The 12,921-nt window shown below is 40.5% G+C and overlaps 1 protein-coding gene across 2 annotated transcripts in view; it reads right to left on the bottom strand.

Moving 5' to 3' along the window:
- ift172 (intraflagellar transport 172) overlaps positions 1-12,921 on the bottom strand; it is an 82,779-nt gene that overhangs the window by 41,904 nt on the left and 27,954 nt on the right. For both annotated transcript variants that reach the window (XM_088324992.1, XM_088324993.1), the window contains exons 22-25: positions 11,094-11,342; positions 9,062-9,140; positions 8,874-8,994; positions 6,269-6,413 (exon numbers count right to left, since the gene is read on the bottom strand). In XM_088324992.1, coding sequence (XP_088181118.1) covers positions 6,269-6,413; positions 8,874-8,994; positions 9,062-9,140; positions 11,094-11,342 — 594 coding nt within the window. The remainder of the gene's footprint in view (positions 1-6,268; positions 6,414-8,873; positions 8,995-9,061; positions 9,141-11,093; positions 11,343-12,921) is intronic.

Here is a 12,921-nt window from a genome sequence, read left to right as displayed (position 1 = left end):
ATGTTTAAAAAGAAAAAAAAAAATTGACTCATTTTGAAATGAAATGAAATTTTAACTATATTGATTTCTCCAAAGCAGAGTGCATTTGATATTTCAATCGAATGCTTTTTCGTTTTTTATTTTTTATTTTTGGCGTATTATTCACTCTTCTCAGTGAGCCAAACCGAAAGAGCTCCATACCAGACAATAGAGGTGCCAAATTTATCTCTGGGGATAATCTTAACCTGGTCGTTAGCCTGGTCAGGACCAGGTTATGTCAGAACCCGAACAGAGGGTACACCCAAACGCGTAACGTTTTCACACCAAGCTTTATCTACCATTCAAGCATTTTCAAGATTTCAAGCACCCGTACGAACCCTGAAAACGCAATCATGCATATTTTACAATGGACTATGTCAACTATATAAAAGTGTAGGCGTAATGCGGCTGTCAATGTGAAAAGAGATAGAATAAAGAGGAAGCGGCGATGGAACGATACCGCAAACAAGGCGCATTTAGCAGCGTGCTAATCGAAAGTGTCGCGTCATCGTTTCCTGCAGGGGCGCGCGCTGCTGGCTAGCCTTTTGATTGTTAAAAGTTAGCAGAGAAGCACTTTGCTGCGGGCGGCAGCCGGCTTGTTATCTTAATGACTTTGCCAGAAATGTGCCCGCGGAGCCGACCAACGCAAATACGGGACTATTTTCGGCCTTTTGCAGAGGCGGCACGGCAGAGCTGAGCTCATCATAAATGGCGTCCTGCGTCGCCTTTATTCCTCTCTTTGCATTTTAGGTTTCATCTCGTGTGCCGCTCTCTCAGCCGGCATTCGTTCACATCACTGTGATAAAGTTGCCAACGGCACGACTCACGGATTACAATTAGAGCGACTGGCTGAAAATGGTGTGGGAAAACTACGGCCCGCAGGCAGTGTTCCCTCTAAGCTGCGCGCGTGCGCAATTGCGCACTGCTGGCACATTCTCAGCGCACAAGACAATCGAGCCAGCGCACAAAAATCAGGGCTCAAAATTACTAATTAAGAAGCGACTCAAGTCAAAGTTACAGTGCATGAAGGTAAAAATACACGGGTTCCCCCGACATTGTGTCCTAAATGCAGTATTTTGAAGTCGAGTCGAAGTAGAACGAAGTTGAGTAAAGTTAGTAGAGTATGTCGGGGAACCAGCTTCTTCGGCTCGGCTCACTGAAAGGAACCGGCTCTTTCAGGTCCTAAATGGCTCTTCGGGTTGTTTTTGCTTCTTTAATCCCAACATGACCAAATATGATGTAAAATTATGCACAAAATGACTTAAAAGAAGGGGGGAATAGAACAAAAAAGTAAAAAAAATACCAAAATGAAATAGAAGTGAAAAGCTGAGAAAAAAAAGAAACAAAAGGAAGAGAAAAAGGAAGGAAAAAGCCAGAAAAAAAGAAAAGAAAGAAATGTAGGAAAAAAGTAAATAGAGAACAAAAAGAAAAAAGTAACAGCTCGGAAATAAACACAATGAGATTTTTTTAAAGGAATTTTAAAAAAAGTAGGGAAAAAAAACACGGAAAAAAAGAAGAAAAAGTTTGTGTTGCATTCAAATCATTTCCATTGATATCAAGTGAATCTTGTTGCCAACTTTGTACTTCCACTAAAAAATGTGATTAAGTACAAGTCTGTATCTTACAACCGACTAAATAAGCCCAAAAATGTTAATATTATGCGACAAAATATATCAGGAAATAAAAAGAAATGGATATCTTGTGAAAGAATTGTAAGAACAAACGGTGTTTGTAGGCCGTACAACCTTTGCAATAGTCAATTCATTCAAAAGAGAAAAATCATTTTGCATTGCTGGAAACTCAACAAAATCTTTCTTGATGTCAAGTTTTGGACACGTTTGATAATTAATTATCTTGCCACACTTGGGATTATAGTTGCTCACTGTTGTTTCAAGCGCTGCTCACCGACTTTGTGTGAACGCTCAGACCCGTAAGGAAAATTACAGTGAACATTGCCCGCGGGCCATGTACGGCACGCCAGGCTTTTGAATCCGGCCCTCCGAACAAAACTAGTCATAAAATAATCACAGTGATAAATAAAGTGCTACTAATAAAAACATTTTTGGGGTGAAAATGTTGTCCCCATTGTCCCTTTGTGTGTCTACAACAGGAATACAATAACAATACTACAAAATAATGACGATACTATATATTAAATACAGTGTTTGAAAATAAGGACCTCATATATCATTCTGCTTTCGTCCTGAAACGAAAAAAAATAAAGTACTACAGAAATACTATAAAAACTACAGCAATACTCTTATACAAAATACTACATAAATACTACCCAGAAATACTACAGCAGTAATATTCCAAATAGAAGGAAGAAATAGGACTAAAATACCAGAAAATAACAGAAATAACACGACAAATCGACAGCAATGGTACTAAAATACTACTTCGGAAATACTTCTACAGAAATACCACTACAGCAATACTTTAATACGAAAACACTGATATAGAAGACTATATACCTTTCAACATTTCGAAACATATCTATTGGATTATTATTCAGTAATTTGTAACTAAATAGTAACTTTCAGAATAAAAAAATACTTTTGGGGGTCAGTTATTGAGGAGTACTGTTTACAAAAGAAACACAGGAAATGAAAGGGAAAGATAGCAAGAGAAAAAAAAGAGAGAAATAAAAAGGAGACTGATAGAGGAAAAGAAAGCGAAAGAGAGAGAAAAAAAAGAAAAAGAGTGAGCGTGATAGAAAAAACAAGAGGAAGAAAGCACGAACAAGAGAGAAAAAAAGAGAAAGAGAATGGCAGAGCGAGAGAGAGAGAAATACAGCTGCTGTGTTCGGGTTAGTCAGCTGCCGTATCTTTTTGGGTGGCGCTTGGCTTTTGCCACCTCAAGTGGACATTTTGAAAACTTCAGCTTATTTTTCTCTCGAACTTCTCTCAGCATTGTCCCGCAGGCCAGATTCAGTCTGTTGATTGGCCCATAGGGCGCATGTTTGACACCCTTTACCTAGATGGACACATTGTTCCCTGATCCTGTAGGTAGCAGGCAATTGCCTAGCATGGCTGACGCTGCTATCGGTGTGTGACGGTGTATGTGAATGGGTAAGAGTGAATCGTATTCTTGGTTTCCTTACCTCACTGTGAGTGTGTGAAACTGGAGTGTCATGCCCAATTTCGTTGTCACAATATGTTAACCCATTTTGTAACATAGGAGATCAATACCTCCATTTTGCACATAAAGGAAACATGCTGACGAATGACAGATCATGCAGCATTGCCCTCTAGTGGAATCACTGCATTATTTTTTTCTCTTTAGTCGCGCAGGCACAAATATAAAGTGGAACCTCGGTTTTCGAACGCCTCTCAGTTCGAACAAATCGGAGTCCGACCAAAAATTTCGAGAGTTCGAACGCCGGGGTGGATGTTTCTCATCACATTTTTTTTTTACTCCTTTTAATTTTCTCAGGTGCAATTGCACCTCCAATACACTAGGGGACGTCCGAGATGAAACAAATGTGTGGAGAATCGGCCCAGTTACAGAATTTCACCACCCCGATGAAGCTGCAGCCACCGGAGTCATCATGACTTTAACGACACTGTCATGAACCACTTCCGAAAAGTGCTATTGAAGGTGTGAGCACCCCTCAGACAGAAGAGCTCCCCAAAGTTTTTATGGAAGGGGACTCTCCTTCCAAACAATCATTTTCCTTCCTCCTCCATCCCTCTCACCGTCCATCTGCGCCTTCTGCTGACCACCACAAAGGTAAAAAATCTTATTCATAATTCTTTTCTTTATCCTTTTTTTATTTTTACACATTCATGTTAGCGTAATCCTTCGTACGGAACATTACGCTAACGTGAACGTACAATTAGCCTGGGTTACATTTATGTTATTGGTGTCTTAAAGGGGCAGCACGGCGGCGCAGTGGTTAGCGCTTGTGCGGCACAGTTCATGTCATGGGAACCTCCTGCGTGGGTTCAAATCCAGCTCCAGACTTCCTGTGTGGAGTTTGTATGTTCTCCCCGTGCTTGCGTGGGTTTCCTCCCACATTCCAAAAACATACATTTCAGGTGAATTGGCCGGTCCCAAATTGTCCCTAGGTGTGAATAGGCGAGTGAGTTGTCTGTCCCCGTGTGCCCTGCGATTGGCTGGCAACCAGTTCAGGGTGTCCCCTGCCCACTGCCCGGAGATGACTGGGATGGGCTCCAGCCCCCCCGCGACCCTAATGAGGATAAGCGGTACGGCTAATGAGATGAGATGAGGTGTCTTAAAGGTAAACATTCAGGGTGTTGGAACGGATTAAAACGATTTACATTATTTGTAATGGGAAAAATGATTTCTGTGTTCGAACAAATCGCTTTTCGAACAGGGTTCTGGAACGGATTATGGTCGAGAACCGAGATTCCACTGTAATAGATAAATTCAATTTTCAGACACCTAAAACGCTGTAGTGAGATCTACTTTTTGTTCTCTCTCGGTGTGGCAACATCTTTGCTCTGTTGCAGATTATTGAAGTACTGTTAAGTAGCGTTAAGGGAGTAATTACTCTGGCTGGCGAGCTGAGCCTTCATGTCATCTAAGGTCTGTGCCATCATTAGATTGCAGTAAAATGAAGCCAATCATTTCAGGGTCGCGATACTTAGTGAAATTACCTGGCATATATAAATGCAATTGAAGTGGTTGGGAGAATCTGAGGAGAGGGACATTTAATAAGGTGGCATTGTTGCCTTGTTGCCAGGGTTGGGTAGGGTTACTTTAACTGGATTACTTTCAATGACTTTTGGATGACTCCAATACCAAATATGCTAATAAAAGACAAAAGAAACTAAATATGAATCAAATGACTCCATTTTGTTACAATTTTGGTCATAATTTTGCCGGAGATCAAAGTGATCAAAGCCAGGAGAGAAAGCTTACCACGTGTTGTGAGTCATCATTTTATTCATATCGAGTTTCTCTTGTCTTTTATTAGCATATTTGGTATTGGAGTCATCCAAAAGTAATTGAAAGTAATCCAGTTAAAGTAACCCTACCCAACCCTGCAAGTTTTTGCACAATGATGGACGGTTACACTGTGGGTGTCAAACTCTTTTTAGCTCAGGGGCCACATGATAGAAAAAAACATTTTCACTGGGGGCAAGACAAGTTGATTAAAGAGAACGAAAGAACGAGAGAGAGGGAGAAAGGGGGAGAGGGAGAAATTGAGAGCAAAAAAGAAAGGGAGATCCAGAAGGAAAGCGTGTGAGATAGAGAAAGAGAGTAAAAATGAGAGAAAAAGACAGAAAAATAGTAAAAGAGAGAAACAGAAAGAAGGGGCGAGAGAATAGCAAGTAAGAGAGAAGAGAATTAGTATGACAGAGAGAGAGAGAGAGAGAGAGAGAGAGAGAGACAAAGAAAAAGAGAGATAGAGAAAAAGACAATGGAGAGTAAAGGAAAGGAAAAAGCGAGAGAAGGAATTAAAGAAAAAAGATTAAGAAAAAGAGAAAAGGGGGAGAAAGAACATGAGAGATAGAAAAAGGGAGAGAGAGAATGAGAAAAATAGAGAGAAATAGTAATAAAGAAGAAACAAAGGAGAAAGAGAGAGAAGAGCGAGTAAGAGAGAAGAGTAAGAGTAAGAGTGGGAGTAAGAGTGGGATTAAGAGTAAGAGAAAGAGAAAAAGAAAGAGAAAGAGAGAGGGAGATAGAGAGACAAAGAAAAAGAGACAAAGAGAGAAAGACAATGGAAAGAGATTGAAAGTAAGTGAGGAAAAAGAGAGAGCGAGAAGTAGAAAAAGATAAAGATAAAGAAAGAGAAAAGAAAGAGTAAAAGAGAAACACAGAGAGAAGAGCGAATAAGAAAAAGAAGAAAGAGTAAGAGAGAGAAATATTAAAAGACAGAAACAGAAAGAGAGAGAGAAGAGCCAGTAAGAGAAAAGGGAAAGAGTAAGAGACAAGAAAATAAGAGACAAAAAGAGGAAGACAATGGAAAGAGTAAAAGAAAGAGGAAAAAGAGAGCACAAGAAGAGAAAAGAGAAAAAGTGTGGAAAGAAGCGTGACCATACAAAATCTCCAATATGCCAGATTTGAATGTCTCAAAATTCTCCCACAGCGTTGTGAAAGACTCATTAGCAGCTATCGTAACGATTTGATTTCTGTTATCTCTGCCAAAACTGGCCCGACTCGCTGTTATGTTCAGGTGACCATTACTTTTTCATATAAGTCTTGAATATTTCTGCCTTAATAAATGGAATCGACATTTCAAATACTTTTTCAAGGCATTGTAGTTTTCAGGTTCGCTCACCTCCAATTCCTGCACGGAGGCGTAGTGCTGAGCAATTTTGAGGCAGTAGACGGCAGTGGCTGGGTCCTCGTTCAGTTCCAGGATGTGGACGGCTTTTTTCCATTGGCGCGCTGCGATGGCTGCCTCCACTGCTTTGATGGAGCAACTTCGATGAAACAGAAACGTGTCAATATGTTGCTGGTTCCAAATGTGAATTGTCATGAGACGAATAATTGAACAACAGGTATAATTGTTCAATAATCCCTCTGTATCGCGGTTTCACGACTATGCTGAGTTTAATCAAGCATTGTCAAAAGCCTTCTGATTGGTTAAACAGTTACCCCGCCCCCTTTTCTGCTCGTGTCTGCCTGTGCGTCAGTGACATTGCGGTTTTTCAAGTTCCTCTAAAGCACAGGTGTCAAGCAGGCGGCCCGCGGGCCAGATCAGGCCCGCTAAGGGATTGAATCCGGCCCGCGAGACAACACTCAGAGAAGCGCAAGAGAAAAACAAACTGAAGGTTGAAATATGTCAACTGGATGTTGCCTCTCACAAAGACACTGTACTTGTATTTCTCTCTTTCTTTTCCACCCCTTTTCTCCCACTCTGTCTCTTTCACTCTGTGTCTCTTTTTCTCTTCCTTTGTTGCACTTTGTCTTTTTCTCTGTCTTCTAACCTCTTTTGCTCCAACTTCCTTTTCTCGCTTTTCTCTTTCTCTCTTCATACCCTTTGTGCTTTCTTTACTTTCCTACTGTCTTTCTATTTCTATTTGGATTTCTTTCTTCCACTCCCTTTCTTTTCCCCCTCTCTCACAAGTTTTTATCTTTTGTTTCTCATGCTCTCTCCCTCTCTCTCTTTTTCTTTCTTTGTCCCGCCCTCTCTCCTTTTCCCTCCCTCTTTCTCTTATTTCTTTATCTCTCTTTTTCTTTAATCTACTAGTCCGGCCCCCGACAGAATGTTTGTTCTATCGTGTGGCCCCCGAGTTAAGATGAGTTTGACACCCCTGCTCTAAAGCCATCATGTCAAAAAAAGTCCCTAGAGTAAGATGCTTTCTATCGCCAACAAAGTTCAACTACCGGTAGTTCAAAAGCAGTTTTCCGTAATGTCCACATAATGGCGTCAGAAAACTATCTGGAATAAAAAGTGGTCTCCTGAAATCATTTCCGCCCCTTACTCCAAAACAGTTTAGCAGCAAAATTGGTTTCAAAATGAAAAGCAAATTGGAGATTGGATTCCGTTGCTTGGAGTGGTCGGTGGTCAGGAGCTGTAGTAACCAATTTGAAAGCCAGTGGGCCACAAAAGTTGTTTAATCGATTTTGTCAGTACTTATTGGGGGCGCCTTGACGCGAAACCTTGCTGAAGACACTCACAGAAACCTTAAGTGTAAGTTAACAGTGTACATTTTCACGAAAATTGATCCCACCCTTTCGGAGCCTATAAGTCACATAAAACACACACTCGTAAATATTGGGAGTTATAAAGTAGATTAGATTAGATTTATTATTAGTAGATTGCATTACATTTGATTAGACAGATAGATACTGTAGATATAGAGAGATAGAGAGATAGATAGATGTACAGATAGATATATAGATAGATGTAAAGATGGATAGATAGATTTATAGATAAATGTATCGATAGATGTATCGATAGATGTATAGATAGATGTATAGATGTATAGAAGTATATATAGATGTATAGATTGATGTATCGATAGATGTTTCGATAGATGTATAGATGTATAGATAGATGTATAGATAGATGTATCGATAGATGTATCGATAGATGTATAGATGTATCGATAGATGTATCCATAGATGTATACATAGATGTTTCAATAGATGTATCGATAGATGTATCGATAGATGTATCGATATATGTATAGATAAATGTATAGATAAATGTATAGATAAATGTATAGATAAATGTATAGATAGATGTATAGATAGATGTATAGATAGATGTATAGATAAATGTATAGATAAATGTATAGATAAATGTATAGATAAATGTATAGATAAATGTATAGATAAATGTATAGATAAATGTATAGATAAATGTATAGATAAATGTATCGATAGATGTATCGATAGATAGACAGATAGATAGACAGATAGATAGCTAGATAGATAGCTAGATAGGATGGATAGGCGCAACTATACTATACATCTATACATTAAAACCAAAGAACAAACCCCTAGCTCAAGCATTTGTTAAACAAATCAAAGTACTGTACTTCATACAAGTTTTATTTTTCACTGATCTTTTCTGCCAAATCTATCTATACATCTATTCATACATCTATCTATCTTTCTATACATATATGTATACATCTATCTATACAGCTCTCTATCTATGTATCTCTCTATCTAGCTATATCTACAGTAATTATCTGTCTAATAAAATGTAATGTAATCTAATCTACTCTATAAATCCCAATATTTACGAGTGTGTCTTGAAAGGCAATTGCAATAATCTCATTGCGCTAAATTAGGCCACCGAAAGTTCTCCCAAAATGCAAACGTTAAAGTCCTCTTAGATTTTCAGGAGTGACTCATCCTCCCAGTTCTCCATCTGGCCGCAAAAGTTATCACTCGCTCCCTCTTCCTCCACTTCAGACAAATTTTACCCGGCCTCGATGAAGTGTGTGATGGCGGCGTCCATCTGTTTCTGTTGGACCAGGTAGTCTCCCCAGGCCTCCTCGAGCTTCACCACCTGGGCGGGAAAGAACTGGCGAGCCAGTTCCACGGCTGCCCGGGAAAGGAACATTTATAAATGTGCTGATCGGCACGTGCGCGGGATTGTGATGTACTGAACCTCGACTGAAAGCCGATCCTTTGCAAAAGCACTCCAAAGCTCTCTTGGGGTTGCGCATCTTCTCGTACAGGTCACCAGCCTACAGGACGACATATTCCATGAAAGCAGGGCTCAGGAACAGTGTTCCCTCTAAGCTGCACGCGCACAAGAAAATCTAGCCAGCGCACAAAAATGAGGGCTCAAAATTACTCATTAAGATGCGACTTAAATCAAAGTTAGAGTGCATGAAGGTAAAAATACACGGGTTTCCCCGACGTTGTGTCCTAAATGTGGTATTTTGAAGTCGAGTCGAAGTAGAACGAAGTTCAGTAAAGTTAGTAGAGTTTGTCGAGAACCGGCTTCTTCAGCTCGGCTCACTAAAAGGAACTCTTTCGGGTCCTAAACGGCTCTTCAGGTTGTTTTTGATTCTTTCATCCCTATATGACCAAATATTAATGTAAAATTATGCACAAATTGACTTAAAGGAAGGGGGGAATAGATCAAAAAAGATTAAAATACCAAAATGAAAGAGTAGTGAAAAGCGGAGAAAAAAAGAAACAAAAGGAAGAGAAAAAAAGCAGGAAAAATTTAGAAAAAAAAACAGAAAAAAAGAAAAGAAAGACATGTAGGAAAAAAGTAATTTGAGAACAAAGAAAAAAGTAAATAATAATTTCCAACTATACCAAGTCAATCTTGTTGCCAACATTGTACTTCCACTAAAAAATGTGATCAAACACAGTTGTGTATCGTGCAACCGACTAAATGTTAGTATTATGCGACAAAAGATACCAGGAATAAAAAAGAAATAGAAAGATATCCATCTTGTGAATGAATTGTAAGAACAAACGACGTTTGCAGGCCGTACAACCTCAAAAGAGAAAAATAATATTGCATTGCCGGAAACTCAGCAAAATGTCAAGTTTTGGACATGTTTGATAATTAATTATCTTGCCACACTTGGGATTATGGTGGCTCACTGTTGTTTCAAGCGTTGCTCACCGACTTTGTGTGAACGCTCAGACCTGTGGAAAATTACAGGGACTTTTTTGACACCAAATTGTCATTATTACTCGATTACTTTTTTTTTTTTTTTTTTAACAAAAATTTACCGCACTCCCAACTTTTCAACCGCCATTGTTGTTTTAGTCTCACGCCGATCTCGGCCAACGAGATCTTGTTGCTTCGAGATGGCGTCATTGTTGTGGCGGTTGTCGAGTGAAAGAGAAGTATGCCTCCGTAAAAACAGTTGGTATTAGGTGCAAATCAACAATTTCTTCAGTGTCGGTAATAAGTCGAAACATAATACAGAAAGTGGTAACAACAGCACGAAAGAACGGCGGAGAAATTCTTCAGAAGACCGCGAAGGCAAGGAAAACACGTGTTTTGAAGCGAACGATTCGGCGAAATAAAATAAACAAAAGAATACTAGCAAGAAAAGGACTTTTCTGCCAAAATGGACTTTTTCCTGGTTACGCTATGAGGAGGATGATAATGGAGGCTACATGTTCTGTGATGCGTGCACCCAGCGAGACAAAAAAACAGGATTGCATAAATCATTTCGCAATACGAACTTTTAGAAAAGCACATTGGATCGGCACAACGACAATGAAAACCACAAATTGGCTATGGAAGTTCCGTTGCTGCAATCGGACCTTGAGAAGGCATTACAACTGTGGCGGGACAGCAAACCACAAAGAATATATGAACTGAAAAATCTGAAGTGATTAAAACTGCATGAATATATAGACTAATATTTCAGCAATATTATTTTGCATAATGTACAATATTGTGAACTGAAAAATCTGAAGTGATAACTGCTTTGTATTACCAATTAAGTGTGATGATTAAAACTCAATGAATATATAGATTTATATATTTATTTATATATTTGTCGCCAATTTACAATTTCAACTGCGATAACACTCAATTTTGAAATGATTTGAAGCATTTTCGTGACCTTGAAAACGCAACATGAAAGTTCAAGCATTTCCAAGGATTTCAAGCAGCCGTACGAACCCCGAAATGAAGTCTTTTTTCACATACGCTACCTCACCTGTTCATAGTATTCGGCCTTGACGAGGCTGGCGGTGATGCGGCCGACGACATCGCTGTTGTTCATGATCTCAGGCTGGCTCACGGCGAGGCGGGCAGCTTTTGCCGGGATCCCCGCCTTGAGGTACAAGTTGATGGCCGCTTGGTAGTCTCCCTCGCCTTCCTTCACCTCACCGGCCTTCTCGTGCTGGCCTGTGTCAGTCAGCCATCGGTAGTAGTTCCCACGCAGGGTGTCCAGCTCTGGGTGGCCCTAAGTTTAATGACAAAAACACTGTTAACCAATGACCTGCCCAAACACATTCTATCATTACCGATATGCAAAATGTGATGTAATAAAAGATGAATCCCTATCAAACTCATTTTAACTCGGGGGCCACACGTTAAAACAGACATTCTCACGGGGGCCGGACTAGTAGATTAGAGAGAAAGGGGAGAGCGAGAGCGATAGAGAGCAAGAGAGAGAAAGAGAGAGCGAGAAGCGAGAGAGAGCGAAAAGTGAGAGCAAGAGAAAGAGAGAGCGAAAAGGAAGAGCGAAAGAGCGAAAAGTGAAAGCGAGAAAGAGAGAGAGAAAGCAAGAGAAAGGGAGATAAAGCGAAAGGGAAGCAAGAGAGAGAGAGAGAACGTGAAAAGCGAGAGAGAGAAAAGTGAGAGAGAGAGAGAAAGCGAGAGCGAGAGAGAGAACGTGAAAAGCGAGAGAGAAAAGCAAGAGAGAGAGAGAGAGAGAAAGCATAAACCGAGTGAGACGAAAAAGCGAGAGCAAGAGGGAGAGAGAAAGCGAGAGAAAGGGCGAAAAAGCAAGCAAGAGAGAGAGAGAAAAGCAAGAGAGAGAGAGAGAGAGTGAAATGCAAGAGCAAGAGCGAGAGAGCGAAAAAAGCGAGAGAGAGAGAGAGAGAGAGAGAGAGAAAAGCGAGTGAGCAAAAAGCGAGAGAGCGAAAAGCAAGAGCGAGAAAGAGAAAGCAAGAGAGAGGGAGATAAAGCGAAAAGGAAGCAAGAGAGAGAACGTGAAAAGCGGGAAAGAAAAGTGAGAGAGAGAGTAAGCGAGAGCGAGAGAGAGAAAGTGAAAAGCGAGAGAGAGAAAAGCAAGAGAGAGAGAGAGAAAGCGAGAGCAAGTAAGAGAGAAGGCGAAAAGCAAGCAAGAGAGAGAGAAAGCGAAAACCGAGAGAGGAAAAAGCGACAGCAAGAGGGAGAGAGAAAGCGAGAGAGAGGGAGAAAAAGCGAAAAGCAAGCAAGAGAGAGAAAGAAAAGCAAGAGAGAGAGAGAGAGAGAGAGAGAGAGAGAAAAGCAAGAGAGAGAAAGTAAAAAGGGGGAGAGAGAGAGAGAGATATAAAAGCAAGAGAGAGAGAAAGCAAAAAGCAAGCAAGAGAGAGAGAAAGCGTAAACCGAGAGAGAGAGGAAAAAGCGAGAGCAAGAGGGAGAGAGAAAGCGAGAGAGAGGGAGAAAAAGCGAAAAGCAAGCAAGAGAGAGAAAGAAAAGCAAGAGAGAGAGAGAGAGAGAGAGAAATGCGTGCCCTGCCAACCAGTCGCAGGGCACACAGGGACAGACAACTCATTCGCTCATTCACACCTAGGGACAATTAGAACCAGCCAATTAACCTGACATGCATGATTTTGGAACGTGGGAGGAAACCGGAGTGCCCGGAGGAAACCCACGCAAGGACGGGGAGAACATGAAAATTCCGCAAAGGAAGGTTGGTAGCTGGATTTGAACCTCAGAACCGCACCGCTGTGCTGCCCTCGATAAGAGTTCACTTAGCTAAATTATTTAAGAAATTAAATCTGCTCCCGTGTGGAAATGCCGGTCTCTTGTTCATTTTTCCATCAAGAAAAGAG

The sequence above is a fragment of the Urocampus carinirostris genome, chromosome 20, assembly GCF_059441175.1.
Source record: "Urocampus carinirostris isolate Australia breed hairy pipefish chromosome 20, RoL_Ucar_1.0, whole genome shotgun sequence".
NCBI lineage: Eukaryota > Metazoa > Chordata > Actinopteri > Syngnathiformes > Syngnathidae > Urocampus > Urocampus carinirostris.
Note: the sequence above shows the minus strand (reverse complement) of the source record. Positions and strands in the feature narration are given on the sequence as shown.